Source organism: Acanthaster planci, linkage group LG05, assembly GCF_054643075.1.
Source record: "Acanthaster planci isolate LZ-2023a linkage group LG05, COTS_SCS, whole genome shotgun sequence".
In the NCBI taxonomy this organism is placed as follows: Eukaryota; Metazoa; Echinodermata; class Asteroidea; order Valvatida; family Acanthasteridae; genus Acanthaster; species Acanthaster planci.
The window spans coordinates 16,844,864-16,869,952 of record NC_141781.1 but is presented as its reverse complement, the minus strand read 5'-3'; the positions used below and the strand labels follow the sequence as shown (position 1 = coordinate 16,869,952).

General features: G+C 41.1%; 1 protein-coding gene across 1 annotated transcript in view; it reads left to right on the top strand.

Annotated features, from left to right (window-relative positions):
- LOC110987819 (peptidyl-glycine alpha-amidating monooxygenase B-like) overlaps window positions 1-25,089 on the top strand; it is a 138,248-nt gene that overhangs the window by 70,667 nt on the left and 42,492 nt on the right. Inside the window, exons 5-6 of the mRNA XM_087137264.1 lie at window positions 8,881-8,935; window positions 9,458-9,584. Coding sequence (XP_086993390.1) covers window positions 8,881-8,935; window positions 9,458-9,584 — 182 coding nt within the window. The remainder of the gene's footprint in view (window positions 1-8,880; window positions 8,936-9,457; window positions 9,585-25,089) is intronic.

Genomic DNA, 25,089 nt, shown 5'->3' with positions numbered 1-25,089 from the left:
GCGGAGTTCGGACCCTGGAACAATGGCGCGAATGACGGCATGCACAATGTCCTGTCCGAATAGCCTTTCTCTCGCCCTGTTTCAATGTGGTTTGTGAGGCTAGCAAAAGTTAGGCGATCCTATTGGCCTGGTTCCCCGATTTGTCCTGAGATTGTGAATTCTCGCCGGATCAAACTCATGATGTGGGCGGTTCAGGGGGCGTCAGTCCCTCGATGAATTTCTCTAGCTTTGGTAGAATTTCCAGACCACCATCTTCCTGGTCCTGGATGTCATCACTATTGAGATGGCTGATCACTTTCCGGGCCAGTCGGAGGCAGCAGTTGGTCTGTGCAGCTGCATCTCCAACATCCGCTTTGAGTTGCTGGCACACCCCAAGGAGTTGTTCAACAGAAAGACTGCTGAGGCAGGTGGTCAGCCGTCCAACAATTTCGAGCGATTCCATCTTGGGATATTAAACGGCACAGATGGGTTGATGACGTCACTGGAGCTGCAGTTCCTGTTCAAAGGTGCAAGGCAATCCCAGTAAGGCGATCCCTCTCCTCTCTCCAGTGCTGCACACGTTCAGTCAACTCGTCTTCCCACCAGCTGTCTGTGTCCCTCCCGGTTATTGGCTCATCATCAAGCAGTAGCAGGTAGTATAGAATCCGTATTGCTGGATGAATGCATGTTGTCCGGTTGAACGCAAAGGGTGGCACTGGACACATCTATCCCTCTCGTGCCTCCAAAGATGTAGTACCCCCTTTGGGGGAGTGTGTCAGTAGATAAAACTGGAATCAATATCTTTGACTGTGGACAAAGGGAAGAAAAGGACACTTGCTGATTGTGGTGTTCACTTAAGCAATGGTCTGCCTCAAGTGTTTAATTCTAACAATTCTGATACTTTGAATTAAACAGAGACATGAATTTATACCGAGGATATATAATTCACCTAAAATTACTCACTAGAAGTGATCCTCTTAGTGCATTTGTCACACTTCCTATGGCATTGTGTTCTTGTCAGTACAGGGTGCAGGAAACAACACTTCAAACTCACACGGCCAATATCCTGCCTCTATAAAGTTTTACATAAACAACATTCCTTGGGACAAAGCCCACATGTGCACAGACCTAGTTCCCTAGCTGAGACTTGTCTCTCACAAGTAAAAAAACACACATCTGTCCTACTGGGCTGGGCCAATAAACTATCCCAGGCTAATCTCTCCTCTACACATCACGATGGCACAATTCGACATACTAGCACCACCACCATTAGATATGGCAGATCGCAGCCTGGCAATGAGCTGGAAGAAATTTGCAGAAAACTTTGCAAATTTTGCCATTGCAACAGGAGTCCACAAGAAGGACGACACCACATGAGTTGCCACTCTGTCAGCTGTTATCTGCCAAAATGCTGTCGATACATACAACACCTTCACCTGGGCCGAGGAAAGAGACAAGAACAACTTTGACCAGTTCTTCAACAAATTTGCCACATTTTGCAAGGGCAAAAAGAATACAACATACGAGCACTACTTATTAAACAGCTGCAGCCAACTGGAAGGAGAAACCATTGAAACATTCGTAACAGCCCTTAAAACACTCGCCGAAACTTGTGAGTTTGGAGAGTTAAGAGATTCACTCATTCGAGACCGCATCATCCTGGGCACAATGATCAAAGCATCCAGAAACGCCTACTGAGAGATGCGAACCTAACACTAGACAAAGCCATTACCATCATACGAGCTGCAATGAATGCATCAACGCAACTGAATCACATGGCCGGGAAAACTCAATCCATCTATGCAGTCCAGCAACTACCAAAGCGCCATCCCAAACCTACGCTGCAAGCAGACGCAAGGCAAGCAACAACCTGCTACAACTGTGGAGGAACATACCCACTCACCGGGACCAGGGGTGTCCAGCCAAGGGGGAAACATGCTCCTTTTGCCACAAGAAGAACCATTTTGCAAAGTATTGCAGAAGCAGGAAGGATCAGACCCTACAAGCGAACTCAATCAGCATAGCACAGCTGAACGGGGATCTAACTTCACCAGATGACATCGATGAGGAAAATGCATTCTAAATTGTGTTATCAGCAAGACAAGTAATAACATGAACAAACATCGTGTTATCAACAACACCATTGTGTTATCAACAACACTGAATCGAAAAAAAAGCAGCAACTGAAAGCAGCAACTGCAACTGTGTTAATACCAACACCATCATTGTGTTACCAATGACACGAATGACACTGAACTTGCAAAAGCAGTAACAGTGACTGTGTTAATAACAATACTATAATTAGAGTAACCTCTCCTGTCATATTCTACTTAAAGCATTATATGAATTTAGGACCTTTTAGAAAATCAACCAAGTAACTGACCCTAACAATAGACTTGCAAACACCTGTTTTGTATCCTCAACTAGGTTTATTCATTCACAGGCTAATACACACTTGTTCATTCTAAGGTGAGGAGGGATGTAGTATCCTGCACTCTTAAAGATCCACTCCTGACCACCATAACTCTACGCAGCAACAGTACCCATTTTAGAATGTCCTTGTAGCTCTGCCCTGCTCTGGATCCTAATAGCCCACCTGTTATACATCAATCATTGTACCCGAATAGAATGTACATGCATATAATATAGTTGTACTCCTGTATCTGACACACATTAAACCAAGCAACCATCAGAACAACTCACGCTTGTGTCGAGTACACAATATTACAGGGACCCGTATCAGATGGATACAAAAAAGCTGGAGGCTGCACCGGAAATAATTCCTGATGTGCAGTGGAACGACATCTACATGATCACATCTATATGATTTCAACCCCAAGCCAGCACAAAAAGGAAGACATAAGAGTAAGATTACTCCAGCTTTTTCCAGTAAAAACTTGTTTGCCTAGGTCTGTTTTAATTTGAATAAACCAAAGAAAAGAAAGAAACAAGGGAATTAGAGAACAAATTTCCAAAACGTCATGAACGTTGATCCTTTCTAGTTTAACTTAAGTATAAATTTTACAACTGAACTTGATCCCCACCAAATTCAGTCCGCAAACAGCCAGATCTGTGGCCTACTGACTGCACCAAGGCAGAGTCAGGCTGTTTTTTCTGGTTTTCAATTTAGTTACAATCTAGGGTTTACTCAAGCCCCTCCAGGAAAAGCCTTGGGCGCTGGAGGCTCTTGTCATGCTGGCCTTGCCACAAAATGCATTCCCTATAGTTATTGCTGCTCCAAACTCAGTAACTATAACGTTAGTAATTAGCCCCCCCCCCAACAATGTCTGTTAACTGTTGGCATGGTTGGTGAATTACTTTGTAGTTGGATGCCTAGATTTATACTAGGACCTAGTGTGTTTTGGGTTTAATTCAATTTAATAATAAGCCTTCAAAACATACAGTATTTGAATTTAAGACCTACTATATAAATGATGATGCCAGTTCAGTAAGGTGAAATAAATGACCTTGATATTTCAGCCATTATTCCTGGTTGCTGAGTTTTTACATTTTAAAATAACTTAGTTGCAGATCGTGGCAAGTTCTGGGTGCAGACCCACTTTCTTGAGGTTTCAAAACATCCAATTAATTGCAATCTTAGGCAATCATAGGGCAACAACTTCTATAGGCTGTCAAATCTTAGTGCTGCACAGAAATTAATCGCTTCTTAGAATTGACAAGTATGATTATTAGAAAAACTACCTTAACATACACTGTTCTAATCAGGAATTTAATGACCATCAATGTTTGAGAATGTGTTTCTGAAAGTTATTCAGTTGGAACTACCCCTGGGCAGAGATTAACAAGGGCACAAACAACCTTCACCATTTTGTCCACAGTAGCTTCCACTTCTAACACTAGTGTTATTGGTAACTGGTTTTGAAGGATGGTATACTTCTGCTTAACTATTCCTATTACACGTTCCACATGTATCCTCACACATGACAGCTCCCGACTCCAATCTACCTCTACCTTTTCTAACTGTTTTTTACCTCTGGTGAATGGAGGACGTTTGACTTTGGCCATTGCCATGCCACAATATTCACCGACAAAAAAGCCTGTATATCAGCAAAAACCAAGTCCCCTGGGATTAATCTGTTATAAGTCCACTGTTTTCTGTGATTTTTGTGTCACTAGCTCGTCCCCCCAAAAACTTACTTACAAAACATATCGAGCCCTGCGGAGTTATACCTGCAAGAAATTTTACAGTAGAGTGGTGTTTATAGTTACTCCAAACCTGTGCCCTTGCTAGCAAGTCAGGTGGCTGCTCAATGAAAATCTCAGTACAGTCTATTATCACAGCACATTTTTTGAAAAATCTTGGAAAGCAGTATGGCATGCTTAACCTTAAGGATTCTCTACCTGGCCAGTGAATTATGCTATCCAACTTAACAGCCATTATGTCAAGGATTCTATAGAAGTTCCGTGAAACAGTCGACTGGCTGACTCCAACCTGTAACCTAAATCTTCATCAAACAAATTAAATCGCATCTTCATTAGGAAAAGCAACACTCTACTGAATTAAGAAAGCTTCCCACTGCTGGGCAGAGTAGAGGCAATAAGATTAAACATGGCAAGAAAAGCTCCCCAACAAGGGAGTCCTGTGTAGAACTTTTAAGTTTAGAATTGCCCCCTTTGAAGTCATTCTCATTAAGGCTTGAGGATTTTAGTTGCTCCTTAGTGTCGGACAATTCCGATCAAAGTGCCATATTATCTCTTTTGAGCTGGTCAATTCTCTCCTCTTAGGCAATAATGTCATTTGATGACAAGCTGGTCTGAGTCGCTGTTCCCATATCTTGTGTCAACGGAGGTTCTTGAGTGTTTCTTCTGCCTGTCTGCTGCAGCTCAAGCAGTGCTGATGCAGCTGCAACATCATCTGCTTTCCTCTTCCGCTGCTTCAACCTACTGTAGCGTGCTGACGTGTCCTGGTTCTGGGGTACTCTGGTGTAGCCCACGTTCTTGGTTGGGGCCCAGTCAAAATGGTCCACTTGGTGTAAATAGGCTGGTTTTCCTGTTAAACATGAAATGATACAAAAACAATGTCGAAAATGAATCAGGTCAAACTTCTTCCTGGATATATAAAACAGTTTTTCATTAAAGTCTATAAACTCCTCAATAAAATCATAAAAATAAAAACGGAAAGACAGCCAGGGAATCTCATCCAATGCTGAGCTCAACTACTCTTGGGTTAACTGTTCAGCTCAATTGCTTTATTCAAAATAAAATTGCCAGCTGAACTTTCCTATTTTGAAACAATGACACCAGTGAATGTAGAAGAACAGCTCAGTGCTAATGGAAGAAGTACCATAAAAAGAAAAAAGAAGTAAGATTTGCTGCCACCCAAAGAAAATAGTTATTTATTAATTTTTTGGCAGATTAATGGCCCCTTATAAAATGCAGCATGATGCATGAGGTTGTACATTGGGGAGCTCACAAATGGAAAAATTAAAACAAACATGTCCAGTCATCAACCAAATAATTTCTTCAATAGTTTTTTCAATAGTTAAAGGCCCCAGAATTAACCAGATTTTTTTTTCAATGGAGAAAAGGACAGTTGTTACTGAGAGCACAGAGGTAGGAGTGAACTATCATGAACCCTGGCATAGGGTAGGCTAGTATTAGGCCTTACCATAGATACAGATCACTAACCTATCACCTAAACGCATGAGCAAGACAGGGTACTACATACCACAATGGCCAAAGGGTAGTTGAATTTAATCGGGCCCAGGATTAGGCTTGGTCTTTGGTTTCGCTAGTTTCCTTTGGAGTCTTGGCATGCTGTTTGGAATTCTGCATCAAAATGGCTGGCTGGAACCATCAAAGCCAAAGACTAAGCCTAATCCACTTGTTTCGAAAAATGCTTGCGTATTTTTAGGTTAGATGTACACGCACAGAGTGATGCATCTTTGACCAACTCATCTGAAAACTTTTTGATCATGATGAAGCGTGCTTAATGGGCATTTTTAAGCATTAGTTTTGTCAATGATAGGCTTACTTACCACTGAAAAAGTGGGCCGAACACACGCGTGATGATTTTGACGGTTGCCATTCTTCACGTTTTATGTTTGCCAGCCACTTGTCTCGTGGCAGTTTAGAGAGTTTTGCCGAGTGCTCCCCTTGGTGTTCAAGCACAGCCAGAATACAGAAAAAGGACACTCCTTTATCTCTATTACTATGGTTAGAGCAACCAACAACACAACAGAAATTTACCATATTCAGTGTTTTCAGACACAAATAATATAAGATAACCTTACAAGAAAGGCAACGAATCAAAGCTCCGAGTGGCAAGTGACCTGACCGTAGCTCGATGTACGTACCGTACCGTGACCATACCACAGATCAGAACGGTTGCTTGTCCTCTGGGCGAGGGTACCCTACAGTTACTAAAGATAGATGACGTCAGAGGCATAAAGTCTATAGTGACATAATGGTCGTCGGCCTGAAAATTTATTCTAGCAGACGACTTTGTTTTTCATTGGGACCCATTTTCGTCATTTATGTTTGTCACCTTTGACACAGAGTTCTAGTTCTTATTTTTTGACACAGAGTTCTAGTTCTTATTTGTACAACTCTCCGTGTCATAGATTCAACTCAATTCTTCACCCTTGTTACTTCTTAACTTGCATTTAGTATTACATTTAAATCATATCCAGTTCCCATTACTTTTGTGTGGATATTGTGAGAGTGACGAATACAACTTTACCAGAAACAAATTGTCATAAAAATTGCAAAGTCATAAAACACATTCAGTCATGAAAATATCACCCAAACTATATCTGTTTGCAACGCTGACTGGGCTCAGGCTGCACAAAGGTAGTGAGTCAAGGTTCCAGGTAACGTAGCTCTGTTTTCCCACGATTCTCGTCTTCCCAGCAGATGTGGCCTCCAGTCGAATTGTTCAGAGCCCGGTGATTACATGCAGATTTCTGCATTTCTTGTTCCAAACAGCCATCTACGTGCATAACAATTCATCCAAAACCCACTGAGTCTTCTCAAAATTATTCAAACCATCTCGTCTCAGGCAATATACTATATACAGTTTCTTAGTTTCAATTAAAATCAACAGGATTAGTTTTAATTTAAGCAAAATCATCCCTATAAAAAACATCACATTTGAATACTTACTGTTATTTCTCAAGATCTGTGATCAAAGGAGGCAGATTGTTGCTGGCCAAGATGATCAGGACAATGGTGGGAGATTGGCTGGTGTTTGCCCAAACTCACTGGTCGATCTTGAATGATTTCCTGTCAGAGGAACAGGGACTGAATTCTCCCGTCCTCAGTGAATCGTACACGATCAAGCTAACGCTGCTGGATTCAGGTTCAGTGCTTGATTTCTACTGCCACAATATCTAAGACTCCCCACTTCACTCTGTCTCTCTCAAGCAATCAAAAATAACAACTGTCTCTCACTAACATAGCCCTATAGAACACAATGGATCAAAAAAAGGGGTGTTTTCTTATGAAAATAAGGTAGTGCACTAGACAGTATTCAAACAATAACCATGGCTGACAATAAAAACAGCTTACGTAAGACCGCTAGGGGTTTCCTGTGACTGACATGGCTACAGTAAGTGTATGGGGAAAAGAGAACCGTTGATTGGACAAAACCTATGGACGATTCTATGTTCACAGGGGCGTGCGCACAGGGATTTATTATATAAAAAGGTACACAGGTAAACAACTCTGATGTAACAACACGAAACGTGACCTTGTGGATGACGTCATCAGTTTGACAATTCACATGACATCCTTTAAAGCCCAACATCTCCTAAAGAACATGTTCCATCTGGTTGAAACTGCAGATATCTCGAAGGGGATGTGCTATAGACGAAAATTGAGGTGATGATGACGTCATCATTCGACAAGTCACATGACACTAAAGGTGCATCCTTTACATCTCTGTATCTTTTGAAGACACCCTTTTGATATTTTTTCAATTTTCAAACGTCATCAAAGTTACATCAAACAAAGATCCTGATACAAAAAAAAGACCGAAATTTATGATGTCATGATTACGTCGTCGTATGATTTATTATGGAATTTGAATATTAAATTTTCCCTATAGGGTTTGTTGACTTTTTTCAACAGCCAGACTTCGACACTTTTGACACTCTTGCGATTGACTTTCTATTGGTACACACTCTTAGTCCACCAGGTAGAAGGGGGGTCCCAAAACAAAATTGTCATAATGAAATCATCAGGGGTCACGTGACATGAGATTAAAGTTGCATTTTTTTTCTAAATATGTTTTGTACGTGTTTTTATTCCACGCACTGTTTTCGATCTTAATGACTGGTTGGCTCTCAACTTCGGCTGAGGATTACTATGAGAATGTTTTTGTTTGATTGCAAATACTGCTGCAGTATATTGCTTTATTGTTTATAAATAATGGCAATTTAATAATTACATTAATTAAGCATGTGGAGTTATATTTTAACATACCCCAACACACAACATCTGTCTTTAAAACAATGTTAAATTCTCTGGAATTTACCTTAAGTATGAATTACTCTTCTGCAGTCTCTAAAGGATTAAGCTTTTACAGTGCTTTTAACTAAAGTTAACCTTTTTGAAAGAAAATATTATGCCCTCTAAATTATCTAATCTTGTTAACTAATTTTCTTTCATTTTTTTATTGTCACGTCTTCCATTCTTATTTCATACTAATATTCAGTTTCAGTATTTATCATTTCTACATATACTCTATAACTTGTCTGTTTTGTTATGCATGATATGTCTTACACAGGCTTTGGCTATTTATGTTTTACCACCTCTTCTTGCCTTGAATATTCTGATTGAATTCTTTTATATTTTGGGTGATTTACCTTGAAAAGGGATTAAATTAAATCAAATCTTACCTAATATGCAAAATGTTGAATTTCTCTTTACCCATTCAAGGCCTAGATGTCTCCTCCGGACTAACTCTTAAGGTTCTTCCAGAATCTTACGTACGGTGAGTTTAATTTAATTGATTTTGGGGTGTAATTTAGGAATTAGAGATCGGAGATCAAATCCGTTTAGGAAAACTGCATATAAATGACAACTGACTGACAAAAAATCGTGTTTCTGCCTGGTGCTACTTGCAAATAAGACTTAATGAAACATTGTCAAACTGATATTGAAAGGGCCACGACAGCAACTGCATTCTAAATACACCCGAAAATGTCACTGGACTCCATGGGCATTGCAAGGGGGAAACTGCACTCCAAAAGAAACCCACTCCAAAAAATTTAAAGGAGTGAAGACAAAAAAGCGGTAAATAATAGTTTCCTTGTGAAGTATTGCAGAATTGGCCCTTTCCACTGTTAATGTTTTTTAAGCTGATGAAAGCTCATCCAAGGAAACAATAGTAGTGCCGCACCATGCTGAGTATTGAAACTACGACTCATCCACTTTTAATAGTACTGAGCACAAATCCACTCATCAATGCATTACTGCTAACAATGGCATAACCTAAATTTGTGGATGATCGCAGGTCAGACAAAACAGTTGAAAAACTGATTGCCTACTACCAGAGTAAGCCAGGCTATGAACCTTGTGGTGATGGCAGTATCAAGATGATGGCTGACACTGAGCCCAAGAATGCAATTACTCCAGAGGAGGTAAGGAAGTAATGACAACTTGTTTAATTACTGGGATAGCACATCCCATTATTTATAACACCCTTCAGAGGGTCACAAAGAAGATAAAAACCCACAACATAATGAAAACCTATCTTTGCCACTTAAAAGCATCATTATGAAAATACCTTCGTACAACGTAATCACAATGCTGAAATCCAACATAATGGCAACGTTCTGAAAATACCTAGGCACTACGTCATAGTAACATAAAAACAGGTAACATTTCGACAACGTTATGAAAACACCCACATTTCAACGTCATCACAACGTCAAGATTAAAACATTACAGCAACATTTCAAAATACCACATTACAACATTATGACAAAGTGCTTTTGGCAACTTAATAGCAACGTCATGGAATAACCTACATGAGACGACATCAGGACACCGTAATGACAACGTTTTCAAGAAACGTATACTTAAAACCTTATGGCAACGTAATACCGACAACTAAATAGCAACGTTATTCAGAAACCTACTTAAACGTTTACACGACGTTAGAGTATGACTTATTTTCAACTTAGAGAAACTATCATCGCACAATGTCAACACAATGTTATATGGCAACTTTCAAAGGACGTTGTGAAAATAACCAGAATACAACATTTATACAACCATTGACTGAACACTCAAAGGTTGTGGTAACGTTGCTGTAATGTCATCGTGGCACATGACCAAATGACAACCTTAACGCAATGTTTCATAACGTTGTGGCAACGTTATGTGTTAGCTGGGAAGAAACATCCCCCGGAGTAGATGTTTAAGAGCAGTATTGTCGGACACAGTCGAACCATCTGGGAAGCCATCATGTATAGCCGCAATGGCTGACCGGTAGTTACGGATAGTTGAAACCTGGAGGTCTGATTTGAACATGTGCATGAAGAAGTCAGCTATAGAGGTTACAGAAACTTCTGTCGGAGTCATAGATGTTGCATGTAGACTGGCGTCGACTCTTTGAGGCCATTTCAGCAGCTTCATCAGAAAGTCCTGCTGATCTGAAGGACTGTTTGACAATAGCCAATAGGTGAGGTGTAGCGACGTTAGATGAGGGTGAAGCATGCCCGACTTTGGCTGATGTAGCAGATCCGGTCCGTCGGAAAGGATCACCGGTACCCAGACGAGAAGTCTTGTCAGACGAGGAAGCATGGCCAAAAGGGGCGATGAGAAGGACACGGCAGCGTTCCCTTTCAATCTTGGAGAGAACTGCGGGTATTAGGGATATTGGAGGGAAAGCGTAGGCCAACATCCCTTCCCAATTGATTTGAAGAGCATTCATTGCCCAGGCTTTCGGGTGGTAAAACCTAGTGCAGAACACTGGCAGTTGGGCATTCTCCGCAGAGGCAAAAAGATCGATGTTCGGTTTTTTCTACTTCGGCAAAGATCTGTTTGACTACACTGGTGTGTGATGTCCACTCCGTGGGACGTACTTTTCCCCCGAGAGAGAGCATCTGCTATGGCATTGTCAACACCAGGAATATGAGTCATCTGGAGGTGGATGCCATAATCCTGGGCTTAAAGGAATATCTGTCTCGTCAGGAGGCATAGGTGGGGAGAATGTGTGCTTCCCTTGCGATTGATGTATGACACCACTGTGGAGTTGTCCAAACAGACGCGGACTCGTTTGCCTATAATGCTTGGGCGGAAAGCTTTCAGTGCATTGAATACGGCCTGAAGTTCCAGTATACTGATGTGACTCCCTTGGAGCTGGAGGTCCCATGTTCCCGACGCTTGAAGGGGCGGTAGAGAGACTCCCCAGCCCAGATGAGAAGCATCCGATTTTAGGGTTATTGCCGGGTTCACATAGGGGAAGGGAACTCCGAGAGAAAAGTGCTCCTTCACTAACCACCACTGAAGATGGGGGCAGATGAAGTCTGATATGGGTACCCAGAGATTGATTGAGTCCCATTAGGGCCTTTAGAGCACTAAGAGATGTAGTTGTAGTGGGCGCATGTGCAGCTTGCAGAGGGAATGAGGTTCACCATGCTGGCCATCAAGCCCAGGAGATCGAGCCAGGCACGGGCCAGAGCAGACTGCTTGGTAGAAAAGACTTTCACGCAGTCAAGAAGATTGTTGATGTGTTCGGTCTTCGGTGAGATTATGCCTCATTGAAGGTCGATAGATGCCCCTAGATACATCGGGTATTGTGTTGGGGCAAGATTCGACTTCTTGTGGTTGATGATGAAGCCCAGCTTATTTGTGACGTCGTAAGTAAGGCAGGTAGAAGTCTCGGGTTCATGAAACGATCTGCCGACGATCAGCCAGTCATCCAGGTACTGGAACAGCATGACGTCCCACTTTCGAAGGTGAGCAGCAACGATCTTTGCAACCCTTGAGAACACCTTCAGTGAAGTGGAGAGGCCAAAGGGGAGAACCGTGAATTCAAAGAGGTTCCCATTGTACAGGAAGGGAAGGTATTTGTACCTTCGTGGGTGAATTGGAATGTGGAGGTAGGCTTCTTTCAAGTCTGTGGAAGAAGCCAAGCATGGAACCTGTAGAGATTGGGTGACCGTCTAAAGGGTCTCCATGCTGAATTTCTTCGGGCGTATAAAGCGGTTCAGAGGTTTGAGGTTGATAATAGGATGCCAGCTGTTGAGTTCTTTCTTTGGAGTGAGGAAGAATGTCGAGATGAAGCCCTTGTTTGCTTGAGATTTGGGAACCGGGCGGATAGCACATTTCCGAAGGAGAGAGTGTATCTCTGACTTCAGTGCCTGTCATTTGTTTTTGTTGAAAGGAACTGAAGTCGGACAGAGGATAGGTACAAACGGAAGGGTGCTCGTGAATTCGAGGGCATATCAGTAACGATTGGTTGCGAGCACCCAGCTGTTCGATGTGACTCTCTTCCAAGACCCTGTGAAGAGTTGATTTCGCCTGCCGACGGGTCTGAGATCGGCAGGCGGAGGCAAATCTAAATAGTCAACGACGCCTACCCCCAGAAGGTCGGGGGTAGCGCGGCTCAGTAGTTCCTCCTTTGAAGCTCCTCTGGGGTGGCTTGGTAGGCCAAGAGGAGAATGGATGGCCGTGATTCATCTAGTGACTGGTATCACAAAAGGCGCGAAAGAAACCATAACTCTCATGACGTGGGGGTCTGAAGGGTCAAGCCTGGCAATTATCGGGACGAGATTGGCAAGGTGGAGCCACCGCACAGTGGGCCAGCTCAAGGTCAAACTGTGCCAAAATTGTTTTGCGATTTATATGTGCTAATATGAAGGTATTGGGGGTTTTATGACCTGCAAAAGACAATAGACATAATTCCAAAATGCTGTGACGTCATTTAGATGCTGAATTTTATTGGCTGAAATATGAGTGCGTCTTGTATTGTGTTTTTGACGAGAATTTGCAAATGTCTTCTTTAAGTTTTTAGGTATTTTAATTGTTATGCAAATGTATGTCAATTGTTTATTATCTCATTTGAAGCAATGTTCATAATATTTTATAACCATTATAATTTTGATTTTGATTTTTTATTACCACCCGATCATTGTTTTCAAAATGAAAACAATCAGAACTGAACAAATTAACAAATTTTATTCACCACTATGACCAAATCTACAAAATATTTATTTTGCCAAGGTATGAAACCATAAAAAATGAAGAAAATTAATTCTAAGTAAACATAAGAATATACCAATAATCATTCATTTTGCGGCGTAACTCATTTCTGCCTGTTTGTGTTTGTTATTTAGTAGTTCATATTAACACTTATATTCTAAGCGCGTCAAAACAAAATATAGTTTTAGGCAATATTGGTTAGAAAGCAGAATTATGCATGTTCACTTTATGTCATCAGAGGGAACAAAGCATTTCTTGCATTGTTATTTATAGTACAGGTGATTTGTAGGATGAGGAAACTTACCTGCACAGAAGGCTGCTATAGTTTGTAATAACTTACCTTATGACGAATCACTCTCTGAAGGCTCACTTGGGTTGTGGGTTGGAGCAGGTGAGGATTCTCCTTCTACAAGAATGACAAGTTCGGGCTCCTTTGTCATCTTTCGGACTTCTGGGGGAACGGGTGTTCTCTTTTTCCTGTTGTACACAGACTTGCTGCTGATTACAATGTCACCGGTTACCATAAGTCTGTGAAAAACGTCATTCATTGTGTGCATCCTTGACGTTTTTCTTGCGTACATCAACCGAAAGAGCTTGTTATCTTTGTTCCGAGCTTCTTGGGCTTCGCTCATCATGCCAATCGGTAGAACTGAGGATGAAATTATTTGTGCTCCTTGGATCAGTAAGACATGCACACTGACTGGCATTTTGAACCAAGGATACAGTTCAATGCACAGCTTTGCAGTATCCAAACAGTAGGGTCCAAATTTTTCGGGATCTATGGGTAGTCCTGAGGATAAAGCGATCAGAATTACGTTAAACCTATGAACTACATTCTCGTCAAGACCGCAGATGTTGGAGAATTTTGTTTCAGTGTTGAAAACTCTGCGTGCAGTATTTCCATCATTTGAAGTTTCATATCCTGTCTTTGGTTGGTCAACTTTCAACCCAAGTTCTGATCCAAAAAGTTCGTGAATCTTTTTCTTTCTCTCTGCCATGACTGATCTGACTGTATCCTCCACTTTTGGAAGGGAAGTCTATATGCAATGTGAAGCATCATTTCGAAGCAACGAATCCATTTGTGTAGTGTGCAGAGTCCAAATTTGTATCTGTCTGAGACGGGTTGTGGAAGATGGTGAATATTATTGAAGTCCTTAATAATAATAATAAGTTAGTATTTATATAGCGCCCGTCCATGATAAAATCGTGCTCCAGGGCCCTTTCCAAAAAGTTAAGACACTGGTTAAAACTAGTACAACACAATTACACTAAAAACAACAAAAATAGTAAAACAATTTTTGTAAACAATAAAAATTAGCAATTAAAAAGTTTTAAAATGATCCAAAGATCTGTAAAATATGTCTACCTCAAAAAGGGAATTTGGACAATTAGATTAAAAAAACGCTTGCTTAAAAAGATGAGTCTTTAATCCGGATTTAAATTCGCTGACAGACTCAGCTTCCCTAAGGGTTCTATTCAGCTTGTTCTACTCTCGTGGGGCAACAACGGAGAACGCTCTGTCACCATACAAAGACAACTTAGCTTTTGGACAGTATAACCTCGTTGCATCTTGGGACTGGCGAGTGGATCTGTGGGAAACAGATCTAGTACTAACAATTAATTCATTTAAGTAGTTTGGACACTGACCGTTAATACATTTATAAACAAGAAGACATAGCTTGTAAATTATTCGATATCTTACTGGGAGCCAATGAAGTTCCATGAGCACCGGAGTTATATGATCAGACTTTCTAGTTCCGGTGAGAATCCTGGCAGCACAATTTTGGACTCTCTGTAAGGGGGCTAGTGTAGACTGGGGTAGACCAGACTAGGTGTGGCCCCGCAAATGTAACACCGCATAGTTGAAGAAGTTTTAGTAATTGCATTGATTTGGTCAACCATGGTGAAGTGAAGATTGTACTTGACGTAGACGGTCTCCTTTGTAGCTAATTCGCCTTCTACTTGAACGTCAAGATCAACTGCTATAGGTTGAAGTTGCTGGATTTCTGTCTCCTTGTTCTGATGTTCTTCCAGGGATAGCTCTTGTGTTTCTTTTTTGTATTGTAGATTGATTGGCCGACAAAAGCGCGTAGATGAAGGAACAGGGTTTTCCCATATCACTTGTTCCCTTTATTTCAGTTGCAATGGTACAAGTGTGGTGCAAAACCAACTCGAATCATCAGACTGTTCTGTGGTTGTGAATCTTTGTTTATACTCACTTTGACCTGATGAGCCATTAAAACCCCATTTGCAAATTAAGTCCAGAAAGAGGGGACGTTCATCTTTTGGTACCTTCTCAATTAGTTCATGGACCTTGTCCTGTTGTTGTTCCCATATATGAAGGGCTGTATGATCTAGAAGACTTTGTAGAGACACTTTGGCCGACTCTTTGCTCACATCTTTATTTTTTGGGTAGCACTTCTGCTTTGCTTCTCAAACAGCATTGTAAGGTGGGTAGACATCTGCCTTTTTCTCTTTGGCATCTTTTCTCAAGGTTTGATACGCTGACTTTGTCAAACCGGTTTCAATTAAAAGGGCAAGTGCCTCGCCTGGAGTGAACTTCTCAGGTGCAGGTGGGGGTGATGAAATTAGTTTTCTTAGCTTTGCAGGTTTTGACAGACTCTGAATGGTAAATTGAAGGACATATTTCAAGTCTGGGTTCCTCCCATAAGCTCCTTGAGAAGCTGCAAAAGAAGCTCCCGGTGCTCACTTTCCTGCAGCAGTGTTTGGGCCCTTCGGTGTTTCAATCGCTTGGAAAGTAAAGTCCAATCCTTACTGGGTCAACCTGCTCCTGAACCAGATGCTCCCTCATCAGACCTAGAAACTTCTTTCCCTTTAGAGAGCCAATGATAAACTTCCAGTGGGAACAACACCTCTGCTTGTAACCACTCTCCATTTTTCCTCTCGAACTGAGATTTGTTGCGGCTACAAGCGATCCATTTTCCCTTCAATCTATACAGAAAACTGTACATGGTTGATTTAATCTTCTCTTGAATTTCCTCTGGAATGTCTAATTGCTGGATACCGTGATATTCAGAGAAAAAAAAACATACATCTCCCAAATGAGACTTCAGTGTTGGATAGATACCCTGAAGACCTGATAGCTTCAGTTAGCAGCTTTCTAGGTATGGATGCCATGCTGAATTCATGAAATTATTGAATGAAATTGACTTGGTCCCGACATTGCATTTATACTCAACTAGTGACAACTTGCAATTATCGACTGGGCTTTCAAGGGGTTTGGCTTCAAATCGGTTAATTCAAGGACCTTCAGCCTTGCCCCTGGATCACACACGTCAAGAATCACTGACAGTTGGGACTTTGAATATATTTGATTTTAAACAGATACCCCATGCTTTTCTTCGGATGATAATGCTGCTTGGGTGAGAACCGCATGGGAATACACCATGCCTCACTACGAAGCCATTAGGCCTACAAGTGTTTTGGGGTCAAAAATACATCAATGATCATAGGCAGTTTGGAACTTAAATGAGTGCTTGAGTTTAAACAGGTATTGATGGGCTAGAAATGTATACAAAATGCTTCTTCTAATCATTGTTGTTGACATGTTTATGGTTTTCTGTCTACCTAATGACTACAAACAAATGAAGGACGACCATGTCTACAGAGCGTGTTGGTTTTTGCTGTAGTTGTAGAAGCCTCGAGGGAAATGCAACCTGTCACACGCACATGTCGTTACATGCGGTTGAGTCCAAACAGGCACATCGGAGCATCTCGCATACCGGTACCACTTTAGAATAGTATATCTTAAAAAGTCGCAAAAAGTTGCTACCAGTCTTTTTTTAAATTGTTCCTGAAGGTTCAGGCTTTTGGAAAATATGAAAGCTAAAGCGGGAATTGGCGGGAATATATATTTTCTTTGCATGTGAAAAAATAATGCAAATTTAAACGCATTTTACTTGACATTTGGAGCTTTTTTAGTTATGAATCTTATTTTCATAAAATGTAGTTTGTAAACAACATCCAAGCTAATTTCCATGGCGTTATCTTTTGCATAGCGACCATGTCAGTAAGTTAAATTAGATGTCAAGTTTTATTACCCACATTAGAAATGTTATAATTTTTAGTAAATAAATCAGAATATCGCCCGTGATAAAGATTTCCGGTCGTGAATTTGTGCATGTAAAGTAGCCCTGGACCATTGGAAACTAAAAAAAACCACAGCATTGATTTTTGAAACAATCACATTTCACCTATTTTGGCGCAGTTTGACCTTGAACCGGCCCACTGTGCACCAGTGGAAGGTTGCGGAAGCTAAGTTTACGTGTTGTGTCAGTCAATTAACTTCAGACTCCATCATCTCCATGAACTTCCCTGCGAAAAGGTCCTTGCCATAAAGAGGAAGATCTGACTTGACTCCCTCGAAGGGAATGTTCATGGCATCTAAAGGGTTGGATCTACGTGCAGAAGTGGCGGGAACGAAGATCCGAACGAACTGCTTGAAGATAGAGTTGACGCTCTCATCAAGCACTTGAAGTGTGACAGCTGCCAGGTCAGAAGTAACTGGTGAATCTTCATCACATACTCAGGCCAAATACTCGGAGAGGAGTGCCATAAACACGGTGCAGCGAAGGCTATGTCGTGAGGCTTTGTCGAGTTTAGCAAGAGTAGACTCGACGACACACTTGTCCTTGTCTTTAGATGGAAACTTTCCTGTAGGTTTGTGAGTGTCAGAGGAAAGTTTATCTTTAGCCTCTGTTGAAATCTCAGGGACATAGAGGAAATTATCAAAGTCCTCCCTAACAAACTGGAAATAAGTTGAGGCCCTGGGTGGGTAAGGACTCCATTGTTTAGCACTGGCAAGAACTTAAAACATCTCAACGCATGAGCAGTCGAGTGGAAGTTCAGGAAATATCAGCATTGATGTCTCCAACCTAGTGGAGTGACACTTGAAGGAAGCATATGAAGAGGCCTCAGCCATAGACTGATTGGAAGGCAGGCCTAATATGTGGATCGTATCCTGATGTTGATATGTGGATCCGGATGTTGATGCGGATGTGAATCCGGATGCAGATGTGGAACTGGGTCACGTTGTGCAGGCAAAGGATCCGGATCTGGGGCCGCGCTGTGGGAGCAGAGTTGGGCTCTAGACAGCTGGCTATAGAAGAGAGCTTCTCTGACAGCATGCAGACTGCTGACATGATGTCGGCCGATGTGACCTACTTCTGTGAGGAGTGAGACTTCTTACATTTTGACCCTGTAGAAGAAAACGAAGAATGTTTGCATTTCTTGCTTACGGGTGAACTGGTTGTAGAACCAGCGGTCGCCACCTGGTGAGTTGGGGCGTCGGAGGCCTGCCCTGACTGCTGTAAGATACAGCAGGAGGGGGCTGGTGAACTGCAGTGGTAGAATCAGTCTTCTCACAAAGGGCAAAACGGAAGCTGGAAGACGGGGTGACATACCGTTGGGTTCTGTTGTCCCAGGCGCGGGTGGTGGTGAGCCCGCATGCCCCAGTAATGTCTCTGCAGGTAGCGTACCAGGGAGCAGAGTTGTGTTGTCCTGTGGAGCGTCAGCGTTTTTGTCACGGCCGGGTGCCCCCGTTGAAAGGGTGTCTGAAGACAATGGCACCAGGGGTAATGCGGCCGGTGTAGCTAGTGTTGGCGGTGTGGGGCGGCTCATAGACATTGGGTGTTGCCCACAGTAGCTTATTGTCAACCCACTTCACCCATTCGAGATGCTTAGGAACTGGGATGCAGAAGTGTTGCGCCGAGGGCCAGGAAGCGGGGGAATCTCAACCCCGAGTGCAGCGCCACTCTGCACTATTTTTTGACTGCGATGCTTCGGTATTATGTTGGGGAACTAAGCATATGGATATCGCACGCACTGCAGCTCTGGCCCTTGAAGCGTGGTGTGGGCTAACCCTAAATTAAACCAAAGATGGCATTGCCAGCAGGGATTAGCTGCGGGATCACAAGTTTAGCAAGATGCTACTCGATATTCCACAGACCGACTCCTGTCAGTCTAAGGGGAATGTGGGGTCACAAAATTCATAAATGCTCACACTTCCTCGTGAACCCCAACAAACCCTATAAATATACCAAGGAAAGAGGGGGACCACGGTATTCGATTGCTCGCACCACCTCGCGCAACCCCCAACAATCCCAGGGTTGCCCAGTTGACCCTATGTATCGCTTGGTAGTAACAGGGTAGAGTCAATGATCTATAAAATGCACGCACACAAAAAGAGAAAATATACCACCCAAACAAGAAAATATACACATTAACTCAGAAATATAGAATGTACATTTATTACAATACGTTATGGTTTGATCAGAATATCACAAAGGTGTGTAGCGAAACGGAAACTTGATAAACTCAAAGATGTCAAGAAGACACATCTGTTTTCATCACGCTAAGGAAAAGAAGGACGAACATGGCGGCCATTCCGCTATGCGTCATGGGACTTGAGGGCGCACTACGGTTGATCAGAAGATTTAGCGAATTAAATCAGACGCAAAGGAATTTGCATATTTAGCGACTGTTTGGGGTAGGTTGAAAGCAGAAGACACAGTCACATGCTGCGAAAAGATCTAATTGCAGCAATCAAAGCCTGTACTCGACCCCAATTGATTGACGAAATAAACATTCGAGAAATCAGACGATTTCAAGGAAATTTTAGAAACTGCGAACTGCGACCGCGTATTTGAACAACGATCTAAATCACATTTTGCTTCACACAAAAAGAAAATTGTTGTAACTTATAAGTTACAAACGGCAATCAAGTCCAATTTACAAAAGATAGACTGGACCAAGGACACATCGTTATAGCAACGTTTACATTTTTTACAAATGTCACAGTGTTTCACGAACAAGACATCAAGAACGTATTAAAAGAACAAAAAGGACGACTCTTAGATCAAATAAATTGATTTGTCCACAATGGATTGGGATGGATACTATATATATATCAACATAACACATTATGATCCGTTGGGTGGGACATATATCAAGCTGCCTGAATACATTGAAAGTAAAAAAAAACGGTTATAAACGTCAAAAATGACAACTGTGAATGCATACGTTGGGCTATATGTGCGGCTCTTGGACTTTATGCAGACAGAGTCAAATGTCAAATCGAGAGAAATTCAAGTTATCTAATTCGTGTAGATAGAACCACAGTATACAAAGCTGAAGGGCTAAACTTTACAGGCATCGGCTTTCCAACACCGGAGTCTCAAATTCCACAAATCGAAGCAGAGAACAACTTGTCGATTAACGCAAAGAATGGATCACTCTCTACGTTTCAAATGAAGAACACATCAATCTGTTACTAATTGCCAATGGTCACACGGAGCATTGCTGTTGGATTAAAGATCTTTCTAGAATCACTTCGAGCATTATCAGCAACCACAAAGGTAAAATATATCAATGTTGTAAAGGTTTATCCCATTTTAGAAGCGCCAAAAAGTTTGCTTGACACGAAGAAGATTGCCTTGGAATAGATGCCCCACCTTCCAAAGTCATATTATCCGAAAAAATACGAAAACATATTAAAATTTAAATTGAAAGATTAGAAAACTATACAAGCCACTCCACTTGTGATTTATGCCGATTTCGAATCGTTTTAGAGCCTGTTCTGCCACAAGAAGGCAACACGATCAAACTTCAACACCACAAGCCATCTGGGTACATTGTGACAAATTGCAAAGCATACCGAGGGCCAGAGGCCACCATGAACTTTATAAAGTCTTTCATGTGAGAGCAACTCACCATCAACCAAATATTTAAAACACCGAAACTGCTCGCTTGGATGTGTGACCTGCAAAAACAACACAATGCGTGCAATACCTGCTGGTATGCGAAAAACCCATCTATCCTACCAAAGAGTCCTAATGTCAATGTCGTATTCTGCAGAAACCAAACACAAAAGATTAAAAGATGGAATTTAGTTTTAAAAATGACCGTAGTTCGCGATCACTGTCACATCACCTGTGCCTATCATGGCCAGGTTCACCAACAATGTAATTTACAACTTCAAATTGTTCCAAACACCACCACCATTCCGGTATTTTGACACAATTTAGAAAACTATGACGCTCATTTGATTATGAAAGGTTTATCTGTATCAAGCAAGAACAAACTGTTTTGTATTCCAAAAACCTCGGAAAACTACTTTTCTTTCTCGGTGGGTTTACTAAAGTTTTGGATTCGTTTAATTTTATGGCAGCCTCGCTCGATGCGCTTTTCAAAGCTTGCCTGTGTGAGGCTTTCAAAAGACCATTCTATTTTCCAGTTGATACTCCAAAGGCTCGGTTGCTCACTCCCATATCCTGATTGTTTCCCGTGGCTTGCTCAGCCTCTCCAGACCCTCTGCCTCATTCCTATCGATTCCAAAATATCACTCAAAGTTCCAAAGTATCTAATTGGGCAGACATCTTGATTTGGAGAAATCGACAACAAATTTTTGAAAAGGGGTTTAAATTTCTGGCAAATCAAAATGTAACAAAAGTAAGACAATTTGTTGGACAAAATCTCTTGGGTTAGACAAATCAAAACCACTCGGATCAGACAAATCAAAACTTCCCGGGTTGAACAAATCAAAACCTCAAGGGTCGTACAAAACACTACCCAAAAAACTACCCACAATCGATGGGCTCAGTATCAAAAACCGCATCTCAGTTGGCAAGATCTCCCAACCCTCAAGGCTCGACCGTTCTCACTCCTGTTCTATCTGCCAAATGGATTCCCTCGGTTCTCTTTTGAATTTTAGAACCCAACTTGAAATAGAGGGTTGTTTATGGACAAAATAGATAGAAAGACTTGTTTCACCATCTATAGGAAAGCAATCTAACCAAATAAAATCTAAATACATTCTAATTTTACAACAAATAGATATGCTGCCAAACAAAACAAAATGCAATTCAATTTAGAAAACAAGTGTCTGCCGTCTGCCGCCTTTCCTCCAAAAATCAGCCCATCAAATTTGTCTTGACAAATTAAGTCTACCGTATAAAAAATTGCGCCTTGTCTGCTGTTATCTAATGGGTGCCAAAGCCACTTGCTCGTCGACATTTCAACATTGTACTATGTTGCTAACTGCCGTGACAAACCTTGTATCTTGAGAATTAATTTTGGAAGTCAAAGGCCAACTCCACCTAATGCAAAGCGAAGAACATCGACACGTAACATTATCGTCAAACTATATCGCTGGCCTTTTCACAGATATTTGAGGTATACTATCCCACAAAAATTGTCCACATGTCTCACGCAACGAGCGACAGAAAAATAGCAGAAACGATACTTTCCAACAAACACTTACGGCGATCTGGTTGAAGCTTGGAAAAAGCTCCAGAAGCCACCTACGAAGCAAAAAATTGCTCGTGCCAAAAAAGCGGGCAACCATTGTCCATTTTCAGTATCAGCTGTTGTACCTTACGCCTACTATTAAGTCAAAGTAGATACCGATTATCGAAATATCGATTGAAAAAATAGTGGAACGTTTGCCAAGCGTAGAAAATCTGTTGTTCCCACACAGCATCGATTTCTATAGTATTGACTACACTCAAGATTTTGCCTGTATGATGGATCCAGTACAGTTGCAAGAATATATTGATAGTTGTCCCAATTTCATTCTACGACAAAAGACCTCGTGTCTTGTCAAAACAAACATTTGCAAGAGATATTTTCAGATCCGAGGGTACTTGCACATGGATGCACACATATTGAAGTTTCCGTACGCAATCCAGATATACACAAGATTGCTTCTTGCGCAACGAGAGAAATCGTTTGAGTGGTTGCATTGGTAGAAACTGAACAAAGAGATCAAACTGAATCAAAATGATATCACCAAATAAAAGATATCACCGAACAAAATGATATCACCGAACAAAAAAGATGTCACCGAGCAAAAAGATATCACCAAACAAACAGATATCACCGAACAAAAAGATATCACCGACCCAAACAGTACAAACAAAAAATATCTTTTTCTATCTTGCAGCATTGCAGAACACGGGTTGCAACTCACTCAAATGATCGATCGGCAATGCGTGGTTGTCGGTATTCCTAATTCTGAAATAAAGTTGGTTGCTACGCCAATGTACTCATTAGACATATATAGTGGGAGTGGTAGTGCCTTGTTGAATGTAAACCGAAAAATCGATCAAACTAGTGATCCACACGGCAATCGCACAATGCTGTGTTGTTGATCTACCAATCTAGGTGTCGAGAAAACAAAAGTCTACTACAGAATGGGAAAAACGGACACCGACATTTTTTCCTTACAACAATTCTTTGTAACTCCAATGCACCGATTGGCCATTCGTGAAAATAGACCCGACTTTTAAGTTGAACCCTTTTTGCAATGGACCGCACACTTCTGTTGAACTCGGCAAGAAAAAGCTGACCATAGAAAGCAAGGTACCTACCCAACCCAAAACAACAAGTATGTTTTTGAAATTGAACAAGCTGAAAACACAGAAATATATACACTTTTTTTAAATGCCGGTTAGAACAAGTTTTAGAAGAACTATACGAAAACGAAAGAGAAATCACGTGGTCGACGAACAGAGAAAACATTGGCCAACAAAAATGAGCTCGATCTAAACTTTTAGAAACGATCAAAAAACAGGTGTATCTGGAGAAAAAAAGAACGATACTTTTTGCGTGGATATCCCATTCTTCGACATTTCAACGTGCCACCAATTTCAATAACAAACTACTATACGAAAGATGAAAGCAAATCACAAAAAGAATTATTTTGTACGTTGCTAGGATTGTGACAAAAGGACCAAAGCTCAAAAGAACGTATCCTGGCAATCTACATGCTGTTGTCAAAAGATCCAAAAAATCTTCAACAACAAAACGAAAATCTACTAGATCATTTCAAAACCAATCTTGTTTTGAAAATGATCTTTGTACCATGGCAGTCAACAACATATATGAAAACAAATCTATAGAAAATCTAACGATGCTTTTTGCCAACAGTCAATGGATCGACATCTATGACCAACAAGTATCAAAATCGAAACTCAGAGAAGACAAAGCCAAAATATTCAGTCCGGAAAAATCATCTAAAAAATTGTTTGTTCCAAAATCCAGTTCCGATCTCAGACAATGTTGCATCAAACAAGTTTGTGTGCAAATCAATCCTTGGAAATTGTTTGCCTATGGTCTAAAACAATTAAATACAACCCAATCGTGTTGTATTCGGTCGACAGACCACTTATTATATACGATGTGACACCGTGTCTAACGATGCAACGCGTCCGTTGGAGCAAAGACAAAAAAAATCAACAACACGTTCCAGAAGGAAAAATATTGGATTGTGAGCTTTTGGCTCGACAATTTTCTTGACAGACACACGATTAAAATCAAACAATTGGCTCTGCTGATCTATTGTTGGATCAGTGCGAAAAAGACGATGCCGACAAATTCAGTCGATCAATGGTTTGCGTTGATCAAGGAAGACGATTAGTTTGAAACAAAAAAATCCTTTCCCGATTTTGGTAAAGGTTTTTTTGTCATATGAGTGTCAATGTGCATGTCGATATGTTTAGTCGATATGTTTATGTGAATATGGGTATCAATTTTTGAATTGTAATTTATTTTGTGTCAACTGCAAATGGGTTGCAAGTCTATTTTTTGTCAGTTACTGCTTGGTTGCAAGTCTTTTTTTGTAGGTTAGTACTTGGTTGCAACCAGATTTTTTGCATAAACATGTTTGAATATGACTTGTCATATGGTCAAGTATGACTTGCAATACGGTCAAATTATGTTGCAAGTCTCCATGTTTGTATATACACATTTTTGTCAAACTTTTACAATTTGGGGAAAAAACGAGAAAGGTATTTATCCAAGGGAAAACAGGAAAACTCTTTGGAAAAACTCTTGAGAAAACTATTGGAAAACATCTGGGAAACTTCTGGACTTTGGCATAATTTGGACAAACGTTTGACACACTTCAGACTTTAG